The sequence below is a fragment of the Heliangelus exortis genome, chromosome 5 (assembly GCF_036169615.1).
Source record: "Heliangelus exortis chromosome 5, bHelExo1.hap1, whole genome shotgun sequence".
NCBI classification, from domain to species: Eukaryota; Metazoa; Chordata; class Aves; order Apodiformes; family Trochilidae; genus Heliangelus; species Heliangelus exortis.
The window spans coordinates 29525756-29551328 of record NC_092426.1 but is presented as its reverse complement, the minus strand read 5'-3'; the positions used below and the strand labels follow the sequence as shown (position 1 = coordinate 29551328).

Here is a 25573-nt window from a genome sequence, read left to right as displayed (position 1 = left end):
GACCAGTGCTGTGTTCTTAGGGAAAATCTGTCAGTCATTATTTATTACCCACTTGTCATTGTGACTTATTCATTGCTTACATCACCATTCTCAAAAGTATTGCTTTACAGAAAAGGTGAAGGAAAGATCAATAAATGCTTTCAAAGCAAGATTTACCTTGAGACTTTGATCTTCTTTTTAATATGAAATCTGTACTATTAGTTATGAGATGGTTTTAATATTTTGACATTAAGTACCCTGTTTCTCAAAAGGGAAATATGCTATTATATTAACTAACTTTTGTGGACCAGCATGACTTTGGCAGTTAAGTTGCATAATGTGTGATTTTCCAATTTCCAATACTTAATGTGTTTTCCTGAATGCTTATCTTCTGAGCTGAAAATACAATTTCATTCCCTAAAACAAACTATCATTTATATAGTAAACATCTGAAAACAGCTCTTTGGATTTTAGTGATACTGTCGTGTGTAATGTACAAAGAGAAGAGGGCTCTTTTTAAAATCTTCATCAATTGGGAAAGGAAAAGAAAATTCTTCTCCCCATGCCTATTAGAATTGCTTTGATAGCTTGACAACCCATGCTATATTTACAGAGCATCCAGTTCCACGTGATACAGTGACTATTGACACCTTTTGAAAGGTGGTTGCTCTAGGGAGCTATGTGAATAGGTAGTATTAAATTTATTGTATTCATTGCAAAGTCTGACAGCTGAGAATTTTAAAATGGCAAATGCAATAGTTTCATGTTTTCCTTTTGTACTGTATTCTCCTTGAAAAATGGTGGAATAACAGGCTGCATCACAAAATTCACTGGAAGGAAGCCAAACAAAAAGTTACATGGTTATGTAATGTTTCCTAACTTTTTATTTGTTGATTCTGAAATGTTATTTTTTTGCCACTGTTTTTGAAGGGAAGATTAAAACATCTAACCTGTGCACACACACACACACACACACACACACACACACACACACACACTTTGGACAAGGCACAGGAGAAAGCTGGGAATCTGGAGTTTCCTTTGCAATAGAGACTTCTGCAACATGAAATGAGGGGCTTATGGGCTAGATTTTTGTGGTTATGAGCTGGTTGGAGGATTCATTGGGAAGTTTTGTTTGGTCAGCTTGTTTGTTTTTTTACATTATAGTAGCTGCCCCATGATTTGGTAGGTATTCATAGTGCTTTGCTATTATCAGCTGCTCCCAGTATGGTTATATCAGTGTCATTCCAGCCTCAGAATATTCATGTTCTTAGTAATTATTTTGCCAGGCTGTCAGAATTTTGGCTGCTGCAGTATTCATAAGAATTACAACCTAAAGAGAGAGTTTTCCATGTTATATAATATGTACATAGTGCATTGTAGACCAGGATCTACTCTGTCCGTGGCTATAACTGCAATAGAAATGAAAAAATAATGGACTTAAGTAATTTCAGAGATGTGTGTAGCCTTTTCTACTGTTAAAGTGTGTATTAGGCAGTGCTGTAGATTATATCATGTACAGTATGTTTGCAGACTATTATAGTAGCCTGCTCTATTATTTGTCTTTTTGTTAACCTACTTCAAACTCAAGGTTGAAGCCAAATTGGAAAAAATATAAAAAGTCCTACAGGTATTAGACTTCATGTATTTTGATCAAAGCAATGTATCATGTTAAAAATAATAATCCTTAAATCTATAAGAAATTCAGATGCAGGAGGGTCCTTACTTCCATGCTTGTGTGTAGTGACATGAGCTAACCAGGTGCCAATAATTGCCTTTATTGGCCCCCTAATCCTGCTCATGCGCAGTAGGGGCCTGCCCTAATTAGGCACAGGTGGGCTTCACATGAGGTCAAGCCCACTACCTGGCAATTATTGGCACCTGGTTAGCTCATGTCACTACACTTGTGTTCAGTCAGTGGTCTGGCATGTGGGTTTTTAACAAGTGCTGTTCATTTCTGGGAAGTTTCTATCTCCTGGGAAGCCTACCATAATCTTTTTCCCCTGTGCCATTTAGCAGTCTGAGCATGTGTTTTTATCTCCCCCTTCTTCCCATTCTCTCATTCAGCTAACTTGCAGTTTTCTGATAAGGTGGCAGTCAGGTTTCCAGTTTTTATACATACGTGTAGCGAAATGAGGCAATCAGGTGTGGCTGATTACGAGGTGGGGGGTGTGAGCTTGTGCTAAGCCCACCTGTGCCCAATTGAGGCTTTCCCCAGCTGCACATGAGCAGGATTGGGCGACCAATAAAAGAAGTGCTTCCGAGTACGTGCCCAGCTCAGTCTCGAGCAGCCAGAGGAGGAGGTGAGCTGAGTCTGGAGCAGAAGCACGGAACAGGGCTGGCCGAGTCTGAAGGCGGCAAGATGGGAGCACTGTTTGTGCACCTCGGCAAGAACACCTGCTTGACTTTGAAGCGCCGTGCTCCAAGAAAGGTTCGTCTGCTACACATATGTTATGCCTTTGGTTGCATTTTTTTGAGAAGTATATTTAGAAACTTCCATTGAAGTACTGTGACCTTCCTGTATAGAAATATTTCTCAAAGTTGATCATTAGGTGTTAAGTTTAGTTCCTTTTGAGTGGGAAGTATCAGCATGTACAGTCTCCCTTTTGAACCTCACAAAATCCATATGGATTTTGTTTTCTTCCCAAACCTTGCTTTTTTTCTTCCTGGTTCACAAAATGCAGGGCAACTAGGCTGGTAAAAGGACTTGAGCACAGATCCTATGAGGAGAGGGTGAGGGAGCTGGGGCTGTTCAGCCTGGAGTGGGCTCAGAGGAGACCTCATCACTCCCTACAACTTCCTGAAAGGAGGGTGTAGCCAGGTGGGGGTTGGTCTCTTTTTCCCAGGCAACTCTCAGCAAGACAAGAGGGCACGGTCTCAAATTGTGCCAGGGGAGGTTTAGGTCGGACATTAGAAAAAATTTCTTTACCGAGAGGGTGATCAAGCATTGGAATGGGCTGCCCAGGGAAGTAGTGGATTCTCTATCCCTGGAGATATTTAAAAAGAGACTGGATGTGGCACTCAGTGCCATGGTCTGGTAACTGCAGCAGTAGTGGATCAAGGGTTGGACTTGATGATCTCTGAGGTCCCTTCCAACCCAGCCAATTCTATGATTCTGTCCATACTTAATTAGAATAAAAGCTTTTGCTTCCTTAATTGTGCAGTCTTCTCTTTATTAACTTTAATTCTTAAATTCTTGTTCCACCTAAAGTGTAGACTCCTATTTCTCTTTGGTCATTTGTTGGTACATTGCAGTATCACAGAATCACAGAAATTGAGGGGTTGGAAGAGACCCTGAAAGATCATCCAGTCTCTGAGCATGCAGTAGTTGGCATGTTTGACAGAACATTGCATTGTTGTCAGTATGTACATTTAAAATATATGAAACACATTCAACCTAATTTTTTAATTGTACCCTGTTAACAATTCCTGACTGAGATCATGCTTGCAAGCCTCATGTTATTTTAGTACTTCATATGAAAATAGGTTTGGGATCCTTGATCTCTTCCTCCCAAGCATATAATCACAGGGTGATAATATAATATGTAGTGTGCACAGGTGACACTTATGAAACATTGAGACCATAAAATTTTAAGTTTAAAAACCAGCACTTCTCAATAAAACAGTAGTAATTCATGTTGAAAGTCTGATATAAATATTTCCTTTCTGTTAAATGAGACAAAATGTATTTGTGGGAAGGCCACGCTTACTTTCTTTTTTGTAATGGCTAAGAAAGCCCATCAGCAGGCAGCCCATTGTGCAAATGTCTGCTCTGACAACTGGAAGGGGACTGAAACCTTAATTAATGTGAATGACCCTGAACTTCCACCATCTATAAACATTTCTAATGTCCTTGTCCCTATCTGGCTGGTTTTTTATTTTTTATTTTATGTGTCTTTTTATGTCGCACAGTGAGTTTGTGTTGGATGATACTCAGAGACTGTTCCTTGGCTGTTTGATTCTTTGTTCTGTTCTTAATAAAAAGCTGTTTTCCTTTTCCTCTTATCTTGTTACTACAGTCCACAATCACAATCACTTGTGCCAAGGATCATGATAAGTACATATTTACAATTTTAGGTGTCACAGTCCTTTAAAACTTCAGTTTCTGCATAGAAAAAAATTAACATTTGTACACCTTGATTAGAGAGGAGATGTGCGACTGAGAAGCCACAGTATAAAATGAATACATGTAACTTTCAGCAGTAAAGCATTCAGTGAATTCAGTTGGTTTGGGCAACAATTTCTGATTCAGGCAGCGTTGCCTTCTAAATTGAAATAGTCAGATTGTTCCTAATCTTGGAGAAAACCAGAACAAGCTGCCTGCAGTTGAGGAGTGAATGAGGAGGGATGATAAAAGAGGACTCGCATTTTTCCTTGTGATGCATTTACCAACTGGCAGTGCCAGAAAACTTAAAAGCTCAGGTTGCTCTTGTACACATTTTTTAAGATATGGAACCTGGAAGGTACAAGGAAAATGCTGTTGGTTTTAAGCAGAGAAGGTACCAACGGGATCTTTGATGCTGTACGGAGGTGATTTTCTCTTTCTTGCTATCAGTTTCATATTAAAGCAGCATGTAAAGTAATTCTTCAGCAAAATATTGTTTGGATTGTACTCTTAAGACTAAGCTAATGTTTTTATTTCATTAAATCTTAAGAAAAAGGGAGAAAAGAGATAAACAGAGAAGCAGCGATCAAGTGTATAGCTTATCTTAACATATTTTTGCATTTGCTTTGGTTTTTTTTAATGTTTACTCATGGCTAGGATAGATTACAGGAGTGATAGAACTGAGGGAAATGATGTAGGGGTTTTTTTTTTGTTGTTGTTTTTATTATTTTAAAAAGCATATATTGAAGGGGATTGGGACTGGGGAGAAGAGGTGCACCTCAGTCTTTCCTCCCTCCTTGCTCAGCAGCTTGACCCTACATCACCTCTTCTTTGCTGTTTGAATAGGTTCAGGATCAATTCAATTGACAGTTTGTTCTCTGGCAGGGCTTCTCTTTTTTCTTTGCAATATTTCTGGCCTGTACCTCTTAATGATACTATTATTTTACATGCTTTTATATGTTTTTTTATGTCAAATTCCTATTCCTCTCCTTACTTTGTTTCTCTATTGCTAAACATTTGCCTACATTTAATCTTGGTATCATGCCAACAAGCTGTATTTTTTCTTATTCTATAAAACATTGTCAACCTGCCAACCTGTCTCTCCCATTCACCATGCCTTCATTTTCATGTATCCTTTTTGTGACTCTCATGATGACTAAATATCACTTTCACACAATTGGAAGAAATAGAAATTAATTTTCTTCTCCCTGATGCTCAGATGTGTTTTCTTTCCGATTTTAAGGGGGCAGAGAGGCTGCCACTCTAAACCAAAAGAGGGTAGGTTTAGACTAGTTATCTGGAGTAAATTTTTTACAATGAGGGTGGTGAAACACTGTTAGAGGTTGCCCAGAGTGGTGGTCCAAGCCCCACATCCCTGGAAACATTCACGGTCAAGTTGCGTGGGACTCTGAGCTATCTGATCTAGTTGAAAGTGTCTCTGCTCACTGCAGGGTGGTTGGACTAGATGACCTTTAAAAGTCCCTTCCAACCCAACACATTCTATGATTCTTTACACTGTCACCAGCTATCACAGAAGGAGCAGTGCCAGTGGTTTCCAGAGAGGATGGGAATGTTAATATCTGGTAATCTTGCCATGGTTCTTAAAATTAGAGCTCTGGGTGCTCTTAGATCAGAAGGTGTGGGGAACCTTTAATAGCCTGGTCAGTTTGAGGAGGAGATGGCTTTTGTTGGGTAAAGCCAGAGACAAAGGTAAATTCTTTCCAATTGTCTAAATAACAGATGTGCTGAGGTACTTTCTTTTAACTTACTCCTTGATATTTGGGATTTTTTTGTTGTTGTTTTTATCTATAGTTGTGAATCTTGTTGAATTTGATAGAAGACATTGCCTATTCATCATAATTTCTTTAGTAAAGTACTCAAAGTGAAAAGTATATATGACAAGAATTTGTTATTTTTAAAATACTGCATTTTAGTGGACGTGTAACTTCATTAAGTTCTTGGCTACACAGAAAAACAGTGAAACTTAGTAGAATAGTATCTAGTGTTTACAAGTATCTAAAAGCCTCATCTGTAGCTATTGGGCTCATGCAGAAACAGCCAAATGATATTTTGTGGCCTCTATCATTCCAGTTGATTAGGTTGCAGAATGGTCCTTTCTGACCAGGAATATCTAAAAATCTTTGTAACAAAAGCAATAAAGAATGTAGGAGTTCTACTGAAAGCTTTTGTTGAGTAAAGCACCTTTTCCATAATTGCAAAACATTTTAAACTGTATTATTTATACAGTATAATGATAGTAATCAGTAATTATATTTATTAGAATGAAAATTGTATACCATTAGAAGGCATTGAAAATGCAGGTCAAAGCAGGGACATCTTGTGTATAAATTGTTGAAGCTCCTTTTTATTTAATTTCTATTAAGAGTAGACAAGGCTCCATCATACAGAGATTTAAACAAGAAAAAAATCCCACCATTCGTCCATAGTACATAGTGGTTGTCTACATTCCAGTTTATGTACTTTTCACTTGAAGCAGAATTCAGACCAACTTCCAAAATCTCAGCAGAGGTTGCAAAGAATTTCTTAGCTGTCATTGTTCCAGGTGTGCACACTTAATGTAAGTCAAGTTGGAGCATTTGCTTTGAAATAGATTTTCTGGTTATACTTAGAAGTGAACATGACTGAAAAGTAGTAGGACCATCATTTTTAATTTGACTTAGTTTGCTGAGCTCTTACTGTATTTGGTTAATATCTATTTTATTTTATTTTCTAAAGTGCATATAGTTGTTACAGTATTAACCTCTATGTCTAACCGTCTACTTTTATGCTTGATAGTTATCTTTTGGGGTTTGTTCCCTTTATGTATTGGGAATAATAGTAGTATCTGCTATCTTTTTCTTAAGCATCTATTTAATTTTTTCTAAGAAATGCTTGCAAAAAAATCTTTAGGCAGAATAGCTAGAAGAATATACGGATAAGAGTCCTCTTTTAATGGAAAATGGAATTCTGTCATTAATGTTTCATCTGCAGAGCTTTGATTTTTAGTGACACTGACCATGATAGTGAATGCGAAATCAGCCCAGGTTTTTTATTTTTGAAACATTTACAAAGCATCTTGTCAAGTTGGGTTCTGCTTGGCTGGGGAGGCAAGGGTGCTTGTCGTAGTGCTCCTATAAACAGTAACGTTATGTCTTGCTAAGCTTCTCTTCTTCTGCCAGTGAAAATATGGAAATTTTCAGCTTGAAAATGGTGAATAGGTTTGCCTATGTTGGAGTGTGGCTGCTTTTCAGATTTGTCTCTGTATTAGCATAATATAGCCTTGTACTTCTAGAATTAAGTACTAGAAAATATCAAGGCTTCTTAAAATGAGAACTCTCTTTTCCTGTGTAACTTTTAAAGGTCCCAGTGTTGCTAAATCAAGGTTGATAAACTGACTGACAAATGAAGGCTAAGAATAAAAAAATGCAGCTGTGAATTAACATATTTTGAAAGAATAATGACAAATTACTAATGCAGTCAGATAAACTAAGTATTGTGCCATTGGTACTGTGGTTTATGGTAGTATTCTGCAGGGAAGGGGAGGAGAGGAGAGTGACTATTGTTTACATTCTGCTTTTTATTTTTATTTGACAGAGAACAGTAGACATTAGCTCTAATGATGAAGTAATCTGCTTTGTAACAATAAATAATTAGCATAGCACTGATTTCACAAATTCTTTTCAAGTGTTTACATACTACTGCTTACTCACTTTGATTGGTGTTTACCAGTAATCAACACAGTCTTCCATCAGAGACAGATCTGGTACTCATTGAAATTGATGATGTCTTCCAAAATTCATCCCATAATTCCCATGCAGAAAGGATAGCACGTGATTGTTTAGCACATTTGAAGACTTCTATTTTTATTTTTTTTTTAAGATTATGGTAATACTGTTTTCAACAAAGTGTCCGATATCCAAGTAACTCGAGCACTATTCCTGCTGTTTTATTGTATTGTAATATAAACATAAATGCAGTGTTAAAAGCTATAGCAATGGTGTCAGACTCCTTAAGGACTTGAGAAAACTGTCATAAACTTCTAAAATAACTGATAATCATTTGTGGGTCAAAAAGAGCAACACGCTGTATTGCTTAGCTTTCTGCTTTCTTTTTCTCAAGGTTTGTCTGAGATTTAATTTTATGTGAAGTACACAAAACACTGTCAGTGAAACATTATCACTTTGTAAAAGCTGTTTAGAATATGGTCTGGCACAAAATGTGCAGAAAATTAAAAAAGAATACTCCCAACTTTTTGCATAGAGCGGAGTTGTAGATGTTATTTGAAATTCATGAAACTGGTATATGTGAATGTGACTTCATCTTAATATCTGCAAAATAAGCTTAGAGATACAAAATTATGTTTTAAAATTTAAAATTATATACATAAACATATATTAAAAATGAAATAGAAAAAAGGTATGCATAGACTTTCATATATGTGGTTTTGTATGTGAATTTGTGTATGTGTGTGTGTGTATATATATGTAGTTCTTTACAGTGCTGAGGGCTTTTTTTATCATATTAATTTTACAAGATTTCCAATTAGATCTATAGGTTTTCTTCTGGGACTAGATGGAATGCCTTTCCATTACACTACTAAAAGAATAATCCACTTTAACACAATATTCCTCCCTAAAGGGATGGTCTTTTCTAGACAAGATGATATTATTTTTCACAGGATGGTATTAACGTTCATGATGTAGTAGTTTTATCTCTATTCAAAAGATGTTTTGTCATTGCTGCCAAAAATACCTCAAAATCAACAAAACTGGAAAATTTCCCAAACCCAAGACTATTTGCATGTCCTTTGTTGAAGAGAAGCTATTAGTAAAAACTGGAGTACAAAACTTAGAGGGGGGGAAAAAAATGCTTGCCACTTTATAAAGCTTAGGGGAAAAAAAGAACATATCCCAAATGAAGCAAACTTGAAATAAAATAATCCTTTAAATTGGAATGTAGAAATTCCCTGGCATACAAAGTTATCTTTCAGAAAGATGTACTGAAGAAAATGTACATATTTAGTGTTCTAGTGATGTGGTTCCTTGGCATTTAAAAAGAGAAACTTAGTTCATTCAAACTGCATCAATAACATAGAATTAGGTAGCTTCTAATGTTTGATCAGAATGCGATAGCTTTTCAGCTTAAAGATCATAAGAGATCAAATTAAGTTATGTTGCAATTTTGAAATTTGGGAGGGAGGGTGAAATAATTGAAAGGTTTTTCCAGCTAGTTGTGCAGAATCCTGCTGTGCATAATATAGAAAGCTGATAAGAAAGGGCATGGTGGGACTTGGGTCAGCCCTGTGTGCTGTGCCCCTGGGTACATTGTCATTCAGCTGGCACATCAGTTCAACAGGAGGTTCATGCTTCACCCTTAAGCTGTTATACTTGGCCCTTAGGATTTGAAATAGAAAAAGAACCTTAGAAACAAAGAGAAAAGTTGTGTTTTTCTTAAGTCATCTTGGGCCACAAGAAGGTCCTTTTCCATATGTGATGTATTGTGTGTTGGAGAGCAATACTTTCACAGCGTTTTTTAAAGGTTAATCAATTAATTACATTGTACCCAGTAATTTTTTACTAAATAGTTTTATCTTTTTTCCAGAGTTGCAGTTAGTTAAAACTTTTAATTTAATGAGTAATTTTAGTGCATATTCTTATGTTCAGATAGATTTCAACTTTTCCCTGGCTTGGTGGTTTTATGCTACTAACACTGTTTTTCTTTCTCTTGTGTAAGTATATAAAACAAAAAGGGTTTCCTGCAGGCTTTATTGCACTTATTTACAGTTCATATCTTGCATAATAAAAAAAAAAATCAATGTTTTAAAGTAAAATATTGTTGTGGTAAATGAAAGATAAGCTTAAACAGCTTTTGTTTTTTGTCATTTTAGATCATTACATATTGACTTTGTGTGTGTTTAGAGCTTTTCTTTATAGACACATTTCATATTACTGTATTCCAAAGCTGAAATGAAGTTATTATTAATTTTCCATCTGTGAGAGCAAATTGTGTATTTTAGCATTACTGCTGTATTTCTTCTTATTGCAAGGTGTGAAGTTATGGCTTAGGAATTGCATCTGGTCAGCCTTTTTTCTTTGCATTGTTTTGTTTGTTTGTTTTTACTCAGAAAAGCTTCAGTGTGAAATATAAGCAGCACCTGATACAACTGTATTTAGAAGTGCCTGCATAATACAGCTCCTAATATGGCTTCCTAATAGAGTCACATTTGCACCTTCTTTTCTTGGGCCATCACTTTTGTCTTCATGGCAAGGTTTTAATTTTTGCATCTGGAAAAAGAGTTGTTAATGATTGGACATAAGTGGATGATGATTTTGAATTGCACATCAGATTTTGCTTTTGCAAAGGGTCCATTTTTTTTTTATATGTCTGACACTTACCAGAGATTTAATTTTTCATTCTAAGTTGAGTGGAATGCAATGGTTGTACTTCTATCATAGTTATAGGATGATCTTACTGCAATCTGATACTGTTCTGTTTGGTGCTTCATTGCTTCCTTTGGCAGACAACTGCCATATAGCTTAACATTTATCTCCCTTGAATTGAATTAGTTTTTTTGATAGGCCTAGGCAAAAACACAGATGACCTGTTCTGAGGCATTACATATCCTTTAGTGCTAAGTGAACACCATCACTGATTTATAAACCCTTTTTTTCAGTGCTGCTGCTGGAGTCTTACATCCTGACACTCTGACCCTTTTGTACGTGATCTGTGTGACAGGGAATGGCAATGGTCCCCATTCCAAAGCTCCAACAGAAAAACTGAGGATAAATTGAATTGTTCTGCATTCCAGTCCATTTGTACTTCTTAAATTACATTTGCACTCTTCTAGTAAAATGATTGCATTTTTCTGTGTGAGCTCTATCTTGTATGCAGGCCTAAATAAATGCTTCTCTGTTTAGAGTTTTTTCAGACTTCTTGGTCTACCTCTGTTTTATTAGAAAAAATTGTTTCTATCAACAGATTGCTTTGATCTAGAACATCCAGGCAGGGTTGTATTCCCAGAATACTTGTTAGTTACAATGATACACAAGTGATTTAGAAATTAAAAGCTAATGTTCTGGAAAGGAAATGAGGATCTGTCAGTGGGAAATAACCCAATGTCTTGTAATTAAAATGAGTGGCTTATTTTATGGATTGCATAAACTCTATTATAGGAGGAGACAGGGCTTGGAATAAGTAAACTGCTGCCATGTTACAGAAACATTACCAACTGTGAAATACTACCTATTCTATGTTTTGGGAAAGAAAAAGGTGAAATTAATGCAGAGTTAATTCTGTGCTCTCTTTGAACACAGCAGAATGAGTAATGGTAACTTAGAGTAAAATTCTTGCAGGCATTAACAGTTCAAATAAATTGTCCATAAGCACTTCTAAGAAAATGTTGAAAACTGAATTGAAAGCATAGTCACTGCTAAACCAAACAGCAGGTTTGTTACCATCCTTAGTGCTGTTTTGTGAAAGTGCTAGAAGGAAGAAGCCTTCTTGTAAACTGGATACTGAATTTATTAATTTATCTGCTATTATTGCTCTTTTTTTCACTGACACTGTTCTAGGCTGTTTGTCTTCATCATTGATGGAATATGTTTGTTCCAAAGAATGAGTGAGGTTAATTTGAAGAGCTTTGCAAAAAATATGAGTATTATTACTATGGTCAAATAGTAGTTGATGCTGTCTGCTAATGGAGGGTACCAGTAAAAGATAGATCAGAGAGAAAGCAATTTTAACTTTGAAAGTAACTAGAGTTCAGTGGCAGTATGACAGTGCATGTGTATCTGTGTTAGTGTGTGTAGACACACATTAAAGAGATTTCATAAATATGAAACGTAGTTTTGAAAGATGTTCACAGCTGTAGTGCATGGAAGAATATCTAAGTGTAAACATTCCTACTTGTCATACTTGCTAGTGATAAAAAAATCTACCTATTTCATCTGAAATTCTTATATGATTTAAAATGTCTTAAAATAAGTAGGCAACTACTTTACTTTTATGTTGCAATAAGGCATATAAAAGTTAATTTTAGAAAAACAACATCTTTTTTTCTTTTTTAATTTATTTGCTCTCAGGAAGCTATATTCTTTACAAGGAAAGATAAGGGAGGAAAAGAAGACTGGTTAATAATAAGTAAAATACCATATTTTCACAGAAGACATGTTTTTCTCCCATGGTTCTGAGTCTTGCCCTGTTGCATGTGGTAAGAGGACAACAAATGGAAAACTTGGAATCCTGCCCTGTCATGCCTAAGGGTTTACTTGGACAGAAAGAACTGTTTGCTCGCAGAAATGGTAACGTGAATGAAGCTGCTTATGTGCTTCAGTATTTGCCAGCATGTGTTCTGAAATATTTTATTAAATAATATTGCTTTGACAACAGTCATACAGAAATAAATTATGTTAGACAATTAATTCTTGTATGACATTTTCCTAGAATATCTTCCCTTAGCGAAATTCTACTAATTACTTGAATTATCCAAACCTCAAATCCTACCTACCTCAGGTAACCAGAGCAAGCTGTAGAGTCTGTTCAGAGTATATTCTGTAGATCCTGTACTACATCTGTGTCTTGCTGGTCTTCATTGGGGAGGGGCAGATTGCCATTAGTGTCTAGAAGCTGTTCCACGTGGTGATTGAAAGCTCATGCAGAGCAAGTTTGTATACTCAAGAACTTGGTTTATAGCTTTTGGCTATCTTAGTTTGTTAAAGATCCTATTTAAAAATAGAAATTGAAGGGTCAAATTCTGTGTTGTCTGAAGCCAGAGAGTATGATGCAAGGGAACTCAGTTGCATTATCTAGATAATGAATCTTCTCTTGACTGGAAATATACAAACCTATCTTCCTCTGACCTCTTTTTTTCTTTATTTAGTAAGTGATTCATTTTCACCAAGACAGTGATCTGGAACATAATGTAGGCCAGTATCTGCCTTCATAAGACAAAGAAATGCCTTCCTTTTTTTTTTTCTTTTTCTTTTTTTTTCCATTATGGTAAGCCCCACACATAATGGTAATGTTGGTATCTTAAAAAAATAGGTTTTAAACTAAATTAATTCTAGATAAATGTGTAAGGAGTTTTTATAGCTTTCCTGTGTCTTTCATGTTATAACTGTTGAGGTAATTGCTCTTGATTGCAAAATAGTTACTGTCACCAATGCATATAATATGTAGACTAGCATGGGAAGAGAAACATTTCTGATTATTTGACTGTTTTATAGTTGTTCATTGGCATATTGTCATTACCATGTAATGTATTTATTCAATCTGGAGCTGACTGTTCATGCTAAATTTGGTTATCAAATTAAGTAATCAGTCTTTGTTGAGGTAATTTTTGTAAATAAGATTTCCGGAAAGAAGTGTCTGCAGGCAGGTTTGCTCTGTAATTGTTTGAACATTTAAGAGTTAGGAGTCCCAGAGGTGAAGCAGACATTTATGTGAAACAAATCTCTGCACAAAATGCAATTAAAAAAAAAAATATATATATATTTTTGTTCAGCTGCAGACCATTGTCTCCCTGTCAGAGACTATGGAACTGCTTTGGCAGCAGGAAAGCCTCTTGTACACACTATTGACTTGTAAGAAAACAAAAAACATTTCTGTAGAAAAGCCCTTAGGTAGTCTTTGCAACAGTGGATAACTCTTGATTTTGATTTTAGATTTGATTCTGTGTTTTTTGATTCATATATCTAATTAGATTCATTTTTACTAAATTTTTTGCATGACCTTTTTTATATTGGGAAAAAAACATACATCAATCTAAATTAAATAGATTAGAAAAAAATCCTTATGAAATCATATGATGCCTAAAAAAATCTCAGCTCCCTTGTATTCTATGAAAATAGTTAATATATAACATTTTTTAAAAAGTATTAATTAACAAGTCATTTAGAATTCCTAAGACAATTCTTCACTTTGTAAAAGCAGCTAAATGGAGAATCACTATATCAGGAAGACCTGCATTTATGGTGTGATGTATAGCTATAGTGGAAGAGTTTTTCCCTGGATTTGTGTTTCTTCAATTTAAAGTTTAATTCTTCCCTTGGAACCGCAGTCTTTCAACATATTTCTGCTTGATATTTGTTTTTGAGAATGGGATTGGTCTCTTTTGCTTTTGTTTTTCATTTGCAGTGGCTTGTGCATGTGCTCCTATACGTACATATACTTACTCCTGCACCCTCTCCTTGCATCTTTGGTGCTTCCAGGATGCAGGAGGACCACGTACTATGGGCTAACTCAATGTGGTTATATGGGATTGCAATCAGATGCTGAGACCTGATGAACACCACACTCAGTCACCAGATTTTGTGTGTGTATTGCATGCATGCAGTATTTCAATAGATGTATTTGTAAAACTCATGAAGTTAGGCAGTTGTGCTGAGAGGTGGTGGTGTGGCTGTCTTCTGCCCTGTGGGGGTGTTCATAAAAATGTAGTGTAATGAACTTTCAAGGTGGATTACATAGTATTATTTCCCTGTATAGATATATTCAAAAGTAATTTACCTGTAAAGTGAGTTAATCCAAGCTCACTGAAGACTTCTGAAGTAGTTAATGAAAGTGTTCACACATTTAATGTGAATTCACATTAAATTAATTTTCAGCCCTGCTTTTGGTACAGTTTCATTCTAAGGAATGAGGGCATGAGACATGCATGCTTTGAGGTCTCTGTGTGGAAGACAGAAGAGTCACAGATGATGTGTAAGTGATCTGAATGCTGTGATCATAGCTAGAGCAGAGCCTTACCAAACCAAGGTTTTTCTGTTTGGAGCAAAGTTATTATATCCCTATATCTTAGGGATATTTCCATACTCTCTTCAATTACTTGCAGCTGCTTCTGACAGAAATATCAAAGCTCAGAAAAAAAAATAAATCACACACTGTTTGAAATCAGTATAATCAGTGATCTTAGAATGCTTTACAAATTATAAGACAAAACTCATGTTTAAGACTTTTTCACTCAAATAGCTACAGAAGCCTAAAAGTCCTGTTACAAATGTGTGTATTTTTGGTCACACACCTGATAATGTCATTTTAATTTGAAGTTTTGCAAATAATCATTATTAAGACAGAAATGACCTTAAGCTTTAATTTAAGCATGTTTAACCATTTTCTGTTACTCATGCAAGCTTCAAGGGGGATCTTAATTGGAAAGATGTTTTCATTTAGAGATAATTTATTTTATATCTTGGTCATAAAATGAACTATACTGTGACAAAGCTATGAAACAATTGTTAAAAATGAAACCTAGTTTGATTCCTCTTCATCTATATAACTTCAGTTTTTTACATAGATCTCTTCTAAACACTAAATTTTTGGGGATATTCAGTGTTTTTCTGAATCGTAGTTCAAATTTTCTTGCACGACACATGAACAGGCATATATAGGCACAGGTCTAGCATTTCCTTTTTCTTTATTGTATTTTTGGCTCTTGTATGCAATATTTCATTTAAGATAGACATTAGTAAGGTGGTGAATAGTTCTGTGCAGTGATATGCTTAGCAGTAACCTTTACTCATAATGGGATATTGTCTGTATGTCTTATTTTGTTCAGCTTTCTCTGGCACTGATGAAGCCTAAGGCTGCTGTTTCTTTGAGTTGCTGATAATTTTTTATCTGATTAACTGACACATTTAGTTGAAATCAGACACAGCCCTTAGGCTGGGCATGGATTTAATTTAAAAAGTATCAAAGGTTTGCACTGTGTGCTGTTTAATCATCATGTTTATCAGCCAAAGAAAAATTACCGGAAGGACCATAGGGAGAGGGTTATCTTAAGGAGCATTAACTTGGGAAATAGATAATAACTCTGAGGTAATTTACAGCTAACTTTTACATTCATCAATATAACATTTCCCACTAATAATTACATTGCATGTAATATACTAATTAAATTGAAAACATTAGCACTGATCTTCTTTTTGCTGAACTCTGAGAGGGTCAGGTAAAGACATTAAAATGTGAAATTAAAGAAAACCTCTGTACTAATACTACTTCAATGACTACATTACTTACTAGCAGAATACTTCTTCCAGCATTGTATGCCACGATGCATATGTAGACATTTTCTGAAATTACCATTACTACACTTAATTGAATTGCAGTCACTCAAAAGAAAAAGAAAAATTGAAATCATAGTGTGCTAATATAAATTGGTATCATATTGCTTTTTATATTTCACTTCAACTGTGAACCAGTAGGCTGGTGTTGTACATGGGTATTACAGAGCCATCTTAACAACACCAAAACAGTAAGTGTACTCATGGCACTGATGTTTTGGAGCTTCACAAAACTGTTTCATTTTTTATATTTTTTCTGATAGAAAATGCAGCTAAAAAAATCTGTCATGCTGAGAGCAGATTTTGAGTTCTGTTATTCATTAAACTGTTTAAATATCTATATAAATTTTAAACTCCAAAGCTTTAATCATAAATTGTACATTTTAGTACAATTACAGTTGCAAAGATCAATTTGCTGTTCTACCACAATTGTTTATTAAGATTATTCTTCATGAATGCTATGAACAGATATAAATGAAAGCTTATCACAGGACGTGTAATAATGTAATGTCACAGTTGAAACATAGGTAATAATTCTTGTATACATGAAAAAGCTATATATTGATGCTTTAAAAAAATGTGTGTTTTAGGTGCTTTTAAAAATTGTATCTTTTAACCTGCCTTCTAAAATTAGTAATTTGGATCATTTTGAAGGGGAAAAGGAAGGTTGTATGGAAAATAAAGAGGTTAGCATTTTTATATATATATATATATATATATATATATGTTTAGCATCTATTTGCATATATATATATTGCAGATTTGTGATGCAGTTCTTTGTGACTGAGTGTGGTGTACTAAGTGCTTTCTGTATTACCTAAATATTTCAGAATAGCAATTTAATTTTACCCTAGCCTATTGCACTAGCAATGTATTAGTAAAATTTTGCATAAAGACTCTTAATCTTTACAATACAAAAAAGAAACAAGAAAAAAGAAAAAAAACAAAAAAACAAGAAAAGACATTCTACCACAATGTTCCTTCAACATTTTTTTGTTTTGTTGCTTTTTACATGATACAGCACCTAGCATCTGTCTTCCAGATTTTTTCCTAATTTTGCTTCCTTGGCTTTTGAATTCAGTGCAGATCCCTTAGGTTTAAACTGCAGATGTCAGCCTGCTCTACCCATGCTGAGAGTGCAGTTTTGTGAGCAGGTTTTTTATGGTATCAAACCTGGTTGGATTCCACATTAAAATGTGTAGTACTTGAGGCCTGGCACCATTGATTCTGGGATTGATTCTCTGCTAACCACAATCACCTCCAAAAGAAACAAAATTCTATCTATTTCCAAGATGCCAAATAACTCTTTCAAACCCAAAAGCAGTGAATCCAGTGAAGGATACTACTTTTCAGGTAGTACTCTTTGGGTGCTTCAAGTGCTGAGCTCAATACACCGTGTGGCAAGGCTTTATATAAGCATCTCTGGTGGAATATTTGAAGAGAACTTCAAGTCTTAAGAAAACACATGCTGAGTATAATTTCCTAAATATCAATATTTATACAGCCACTGTGGCTGAACACTTTTAATTTGTATATAACTTAATTTTGAAAGAAATAGTCTGAGTAAGTCCTTAATGTTTCAAGTGAACCTGTTAGTACAATCCAATAGTTAAAAAATTTATCGCATATAAGAATTGGTGGCAATACAGTTTTATGCTGGAAAAATTTGTAAACTGTTCAAAATTACACAAAGAATACAAATTCATAATAAGTCAAAGTTGTATTACATTTGTTTTCCTTCACAGCATAGTGATAAAGTAGACAGATGCATAAAAGTAAAATAACAGCTTAAATAGTGACAGTGTTAGGAATCTGTGCTTAATCAGTGAGCTACAAGCTCTTCTGCTTTTAAAAGTTACTGCTTCTGCTAAAACTCAATAAAAACTTAAAAATGTGTGTTAAGAATATTTATAAGTTAATACTTCTGGTGTCACATTCTTAGAAGTAGTTTCAAAGTGTGGTTGCCTCTGTTTATTGTATCTGAGACTGTTAGACCTCAGTAGTGACTATCATTTGCCAAAGGGTAAAATTCAGAGCTCTAAGATAGGAAAGCCAGGGCCACTTCAGACATTATTTATGTTGCTACATTCTGTTTCCAGGGAAGAGTCTCTCTTTAAAAATATTGTTTTGAAAATTTAGTTGGTTTTAATTATTTAATACTAACAGAACATTTTTTTTCTTTTAGAAACATCTATTAATCAAAAACTGTTCATCTTGTTCTTATAAGGACTTTAGAAAGATCATTTAAGCCTGTCCTTTCTTACTTTCACATGACTAGGACATCAAATTGATTATTTTCTACTAGTTATTTCTAAAATACCTCACTATTAGAATCATTAATACATATTTATTGCTGATCTTCTGGATGGACCCACTATAAGAAAAGTATTTTAACATGAAATTATGTGATTTGATTCCTTTAATTCCTACTGTTCTTCCAGTAGATGGTAGCGTTAATTACAGCTGTGATGGCAGCCTGAGAGTTGCCATTTGTTTGGATCAGAAAATAGTGCTTATCTTTCCATCATAATTAAGTGAGGATTGTAAAAAATTTCAAAACTGTTCTGGATGTTATCACTGAAGGACTATGCTTTGCAAGAATGTATGTTCTGTGTCTTGTAACTATGAAAAAGAGAACTATCTCTATGTTCTAACTATAGGGATAAAATAATTTTTCTCTTGATGGAATTTGAAAAAAGTGAAGCTTGGATTAAATCAGCTCTGTTTAGTATAATATAACACTAATGCATTCACCTGCTGTGAGTTTAATGGACGCAGAGCGATTCTGGTCATCTCAGTAAGTGGAAAATCTGAAGAATTCTTTGTTTCTCCCTTTTCCCAGATTTTTTTTTTCTATTGTGATTATTGGTTTTTGTGAAGTAATAAATACTTGCTGTTTGAACAGATTTCTGGTGTAGTTGTTATGGCCACATTGGTGGCCACAGCAACTCCACATATATCCCACAGTTCTTGATATATTAGACATGGTATATTGTATATTTTTGTGCTATCTTGCATGAAGAAGTAGTAATGAAAAGCATTTGAAGATTCACTTTCATTAGCAGTAGGAGGCTATTGGAGGTATTTGTAGAAGGTCTTAGTGGTTTTGGTTTTATTATTGTTGTTATTCCATGGATCATAGGCTAATGCTGATTTACTCTTCTCTGTAGTCCCTTGTCTGCTTTATGATCACATAAATGCAGATGCTTTTCTGCAGTGTTTTTCTGGTTTTGTCTTCCCTTGTTCCTTTCTGTAGTTAAATACTCCTTTCCCTATAAAAGCATCCAGTTTTATTACCATATATTTTCTTAGTCTCATAGTCTGGATGTGCTTCACAGGTGTCCTAAGTTTGTTTGCACAAGTGAGAAGCCTCAGCCAATCTGATTCTGTGATTCCATTACAAATAGATTATTGTGTGTTGAGCAGAAAGGCATACAGGTTACTTTGCTTCTTCACACAGGAAGATGTGTGCTGGCTTGGAAATGTTGGACAGTTAATATTTAATGTGTTGATTAATAATATTGGTTCATGATGTCAGTTCTGTGCATGGACCACTTCATAGCTTTGATTAATTGTTCACATAAGCAGAAATACAGGTAATGTGTCTGGACACAGCAGATGATATCTGAATGTTGTGATGGAACACATTTTGAAGGAACAAATTATTCTATTATTCTATTTATGTAAAAATACAAACAATACTTAGTTAGCATGTTTTCCAAGGCTTCTATGTGCCTTTATAATCTTTCCAAATAGAACCTTGAAGAATGGAACTTAAGTGTAATTGTAGCAGTACAAGTAAATTACATAACAAAACTGCAGTATGGGGAAAACCTTTTAGATATACTTGAATATCCAGAAAGGCTTCATGAATCATAATATCAAATTAACTTAAAGAAAACTCTACTTATATAACTGTGTTAACTTTTTCAGAAATGCAGTTCTAGACTGATGAGTAAGTTGAAATGTCTGTGATTGATCTTTATTCTGAAAAGAGCTTTGAAACATTGTTGCACAGAAAGCTCAAAGAGAAGCAGAAGTAATATTGGCTGGCCAATAGTAGTAATGATAATACCAGCAGCAAATAATGAAGAAGTGACAGATAAGCTAAAATTAATTTTTATCAGTACTGTTATTTCTGGATATGTGAGAAGCATCAACCTGAATCCTCTGTGATTTGACATTAAGTTTCATATTAAATGATATCTCCATCAGTGACATGTAGAAGTACATAAATAGAACAGTCATATAATTTTCAGATTGAGATAGGTAGGAATTTTGATAAATACAGTGACTCTTAAATCAGAAATGTAGATGGGTATGAATAATTTAGGAATTTTGTTGGCCAAATATGAGATGTGAGTTAATATAACAAAGAATAAGGTAACAGACTGAAGAACGAGTGTCCTAGACTGACATAAGCCAGGAATTTTTTTCTTACAATATAATTATGAATAAAATATTGTATTTATAATTTTATCGGTAAAAAACTGAAAATTAATATTACATTCAGTACCATGGCAGACAAAAACCAATCAAATTTTGAAATGCATATCTAGGTATAGAGTTTCAAATTATCTGGTTAAATCTTGCTGTTAACTTCAGACCCTACCTGGAGTTCTGTGTCTTCTTCTGGGGCCCACAACCTAAGAAGGACGTGGAGCTGTCTGGAGGAGGGCCATGAAGGTGATCAGAGTGCTGGAGAACCTCTCCTATGAGACAGGCTGAGGGACTTGGGGTTTTTCAGCCTGGAGATGAGAAGGCTCTGAGGAGACCTTACAGCAGCCTTCCAGGACCTGAAGGGGCCTTCAGGAAAGCTGGGGAGGGACATTTTACAAGGGCATGTAGTGACAGGACAAGGGGTAAGAGGGTACTTCAAACTGAAGGAGGGTAGATTTAGGTTAGAAATTCTTTACTCTGAGAGTGGTGAGACAGTAGAACAGGTTGCCCAGGGAGGTTGTGGGTGCCTCCTGTATCAAGGCTGGGTTGGATGGGGCTTTTAGCAGCCTGGTCTAGTGGGAGGTGTCTGTGCCAATGCAAGAAGAGCTGGAATGAGATGATCTTCAAGGTCCATTCTAATCTGAACTATTCTAAAATCTTACGAATCACAGGTTTGCTGTCTTCACTGTCCAGAAGGTGGGTCATGCTGCATAGTTATGCTTAGCCTTGGTTAAAAGTGGAAAACAACTTGTAACTAAAGTCTATCTGGATCAAATTTTAGAAAAAAAGAAAGAAAATTCAGCATGTTGATTGAGACCCAAACAACTGAAAAATTCAAGAGCACTTGGCATTTTCAAACGTTACATTGTCAGTCTGTTTACAAGAACAAATAAAGTACTATTGGCTTAGGTGGTTGCAATGAAACAGAAAATATGTCTCGGAGGACCTTACAGCAAAATTTATAGAAGGGGAAGTTAAGTAATTTGCCTGACATTTTTTTGTTCTGGTCTTAAGCTGAAAACAGTAACCTCACACCCTCTTGTGCTGCATATTGTGACAAATGCCAACAGTTTAATAGATGATTCCGATTTTATGTTGTTGTGATGTTTATTTGTAGGTGGGATAGTTAACACCTTAGTTATGTTGAAGAACTGGAAGTAGTTTTCATGATGTCAGCAAAACTTTAAGATGTTAAATCTAGTAATTTTCAGTTACCCTTATTTATGCTGCATGTACTTGAATAGATTTCTGTGTCAGAGCAATAACTACGTAGTAGGTCAGCTGAGCTGCTCTCTCCTGTGAAAGATCTGTGTTCCAGTCCATTCAGTTCCATGTAATGGGCACAGGGAAAAGGATTTAATCTTGCTTGATTCTGCTAGTAGAGGTAATGAACTGCTACTGCTTAGGCCAGCATGTACAGCTCTCATTAGTATTCTGTGTCTTTTTTCAGGACAAAGAAGGAGTGGAGGGTGTATCTGTGGGAGCCATTCTTTCTGACTACCAAAGAGTTCGAGTTGAAGATGTGTAAGAAATTATTTATCTTTATTAATAAGCGTATTTTCAAAAGTGCTTTACTTATTTGTTCTCTAGCTCAAGTTCTGGAGCAGAGACAGTTGCTTATCATGTTCTATGATAGGCCATTAATTCAATTTATTAAAATAAGTGTCTGTTTTTATTCTGTTTTTTTTTTTTCTTGGGAGCATATGTTCATTAGTAAAAGTCCTGTAGAGACTGTACTGGATTTTTGGGTTGCTCTTCATGTCTCATGTTTTTGTTGTGAAAATAGAGTAGGTTCAGAACTTATATCTCAATGGAAAGGTCACTTATTTCCAGTGAATTCAATGTGACTCTTTTTCAACAGAGCTTTAATATAGAGGAACATCCTGTGACTTGCTATCAGGAATTAAATGCAAGAAAACCCTTATGTGCATATCTTCCTCTACTTCCTTGAGATCTAAAATATGTTATCATTAATCAGGAGGTTTAATTTGTCATTTCTACTGTGCACGCTCTTAAAGTCTAGATAGATTATGATACTCTTAAGAGTCTTAATTAAAAGGATTGTGTAATGGGAATTGTGTGTGTTATGTAGGCCAAGATTTGATTTAGGTCTGGAAAAAAGTGTTCACTGTATATGTCTGATGAAATGCAAAGCCCCTTTATGTGAAAAATTATTTATAATTTAATGAGTTCATTAGTTATTCGTTGATGATAAAAGCAAATATCTAGACTACTTTATGAACTGTAAGAATGGTGTAGTTAATGTTGTGCCAAGTTGACTCACATCAGCAAGTTACACAGCATGAGTGTTTCTTTTCACCCTACATGGTGAATTGCAGTCAGAAATAGCTCCCTTCTTTTTCTTTTCTCTTACATGTTAAACATTTTAATGACAGCCTGGCCATGTTATTAGATATATTAAAAAAGATTGCTATTGTGAGTTTCAGAACTTTTCAAAAGATTGACAGGTGATCACAGTATTTCATACCAACCTGATTAACTTCAGGGTTTCTCAGTGGTAAAAAATTTTACATTGATTGTAGATTTACCTCTTGTAATAAAGTTTCACAAAAACCATCTCAGTGATTTGGATTCAGCTAATTTGTCAGCTAAAGTTAGGTACCTAAATGAACCATTTTTCATTCCGAGTTGCTAAATATTTGTTAATTTCACAACTCAGTGCTCTCTAAAAATATAAGAAAGTAGTAACAAAATCAATTGGATTATATTGGTGCTAACTGTGGATTTACATGTCAACATTAAAATATAGATACAAAGTCTTGATGCTAATACTAGTGGATCTATCTAGTAAATGGGAGAAAGTCCATACATGAGGGACAGCCTATATGTTAGGTAAACAATGATGACTGACAAATAAATGTAATTTTTGAGTGTTCTGAGCTATTCCCATATTTAAATGTTTTAAAGTTTTTCATGATTAGGCATTACACGTATTACCACCAACTGATGGTACTTGACAATTTGCAGAAGGTTTACCTATCAAGTTAGTGATTCTCTAATTTGATAAACAATTAAATGTTGTGTATCAAATGCTTTTTAAATATGATATGTATCAAAACAATTAATTAAATTTACATTTGCAAGTTGCTGTTTTGTATCACAAGCTGTATACATTTTCCTGAATGATTCTCTTCCTTGGGTGTTGATCCAAATCTCAGGTTTCCTGAGTTTAATCATTTCAGCATATTGTACTAATGACATGTGCCACATTTATTACAGATTGGTAACTCTTGCCTTGTTCATAAAAAAGTGATTATTTCCATTTCCTAAGATACTGATTGGCTTGTGTCCCTAAAGGTTTAGGAATGTATTTTCTTGTGGTTTTACTTGTGTTCCTGGGCAAATCTGTTCATATCAGTGAGTTAGCTCATACTTACATAGATGAACTGTAGTCAAAAGAAGCTTATTTAATTTTTTTATATATTAGGCTTGATGTATATACTGAAATCTAGGAACAGTAAAGTACTATAATTAACATTGCAGAAGAAATAATACTTAAAGCTAGGAAACGAGAGAAATTAATTAACTTCACACGATTCAAGCAGTATGAAAGCATAGTCTTTGACTTTATTAATTTTGGTCTGTTTTTAAGATGCAGAAGGCTTAATCTTCAGCCTTTAGCTTACCTTTGGCGTCAGAACCAGGAAATATTGCTTAAAGAAATGATATCATCTAAAATTCAAGCCATAATCATAAAAGTGGCAGCTTTTGGTAAGTATTCAGATTCTGACCAAATGTTAATATGAAGAAAAATTTTTAAATTATGTTGCTGAATAATGGTAATGATGTCTGAATATTTAACTTATTTGTAGCAATTTGTTCTTAGAACAGCCATGAAAAAGTTGGAACATAATTCCTCCTAGCCTAGCCATTAAACTCCTTTTTTAATTTTTTCACCTTAGTCTGCTTTTGATTTGCAGTAAAGATGCATGCATAGTAGATGATGCAGACTGGTGGCTAGAAAATATTATAGAATCATAGAATTTTCAAGGTTGTAAGGGACCTTAAAGGAGATCTGGTTCCAGCCCCCTGCTATGGTCAGGGACACCTCCCACTAGATCAGGTTGCTCAGAGCCCTGTCCAGCCTGGCCTTAAAAACTTCCAGGAATGGGGCTTCCACCACCTCTCTGGGCAAGCCTGGTCCAGTGTCTCACCACCCTCATGGTGAAGAACTTCTTCCTTACATCCAGTCTAAATCTACCCTTTTCTAACTTGAATCTAAACTTTAAGCCTTTATAAAGCAACCAAGAAATTTTCATAGAAATACAAAAAATTAACATCAAATGAGATGTAATTAGATAAGGCCAAAAATTTTGTGTAACTGTCTTTTGAGTTGGTAAAGGGTATAGCAAGCAGAAATAGTTCCTCATTGCCTTCAGAAGAATGGTATTTACTATGTAGCTTTTAAGTATTTCAGAAATCAGCATGTCTTTTCGTTGTTAAACATGTAAAATGACATTTGTACAATGAAGCTAATGATTGTGAAGGATAGTCTGTTTGTCTATGGTTTGACTGCAAAGAAAGGATCAAATTAATATTGATATAGGAAGGCTTATTGAGTGATGTACTCTATAACCCTAAGAAGCAAACAGGAAACAATTTAATGGTACAACATATTCATTTCAATATGCAGGTTTTTTTCATTTAAGAGTATCAAATGAGGTCTTAAGCATAAAATGTGACCAAATGACACATATATTTGGCTGGACTATATATTTGCAGTCCGTTGTACCAGAGATTGGCAGTGTAACACTGCCAGAGGTTGTGTGGTTAAAGATGTATGTTTGAAGAGTGGTGTTGTAGAACCTTGCAATAGGAGTCTGACTGCTTTATCTGGGCAACGTTCACATCAAATTCCTAATGTCTGTCTTCTTCAAAGAACACTTTGTTATAAAGTAAATTCTTCTGAAACATTAGCCAAGAATTAAATTATAATCCCTTCAGACTGGATTAATTCCATGTTTTTTTA

General features: G+C 34.9%; 1 protein-coding gene across 3 annotated transcripts in view; it reads left to right on the top strand.

Annotated features, from left to right (window-relative positions):
- DPH6 (diphthamine biosynthesis 6) overlaps positions 1-25573 on the top strand; it is a 182331-nt gene that overhangs the window by 19506 nt on the left and 137252 nt on the right. For all 3 annotated transcript variants that reach the window (XM_071744305.1, XM_071744306.1, XM_071744304.1), the window contains exons 4-5: positions 22034-22107; positions 24197-24315. In XM_071744305.1, the coding sequence (XP_071600406.1) occupies positions 22034-22107; positions 24197-24315 (193 nt within the window). The remainder of the gene's footprint in view (positions 1-22033; positions 22108-24196; positions 24316-25573) is intronic.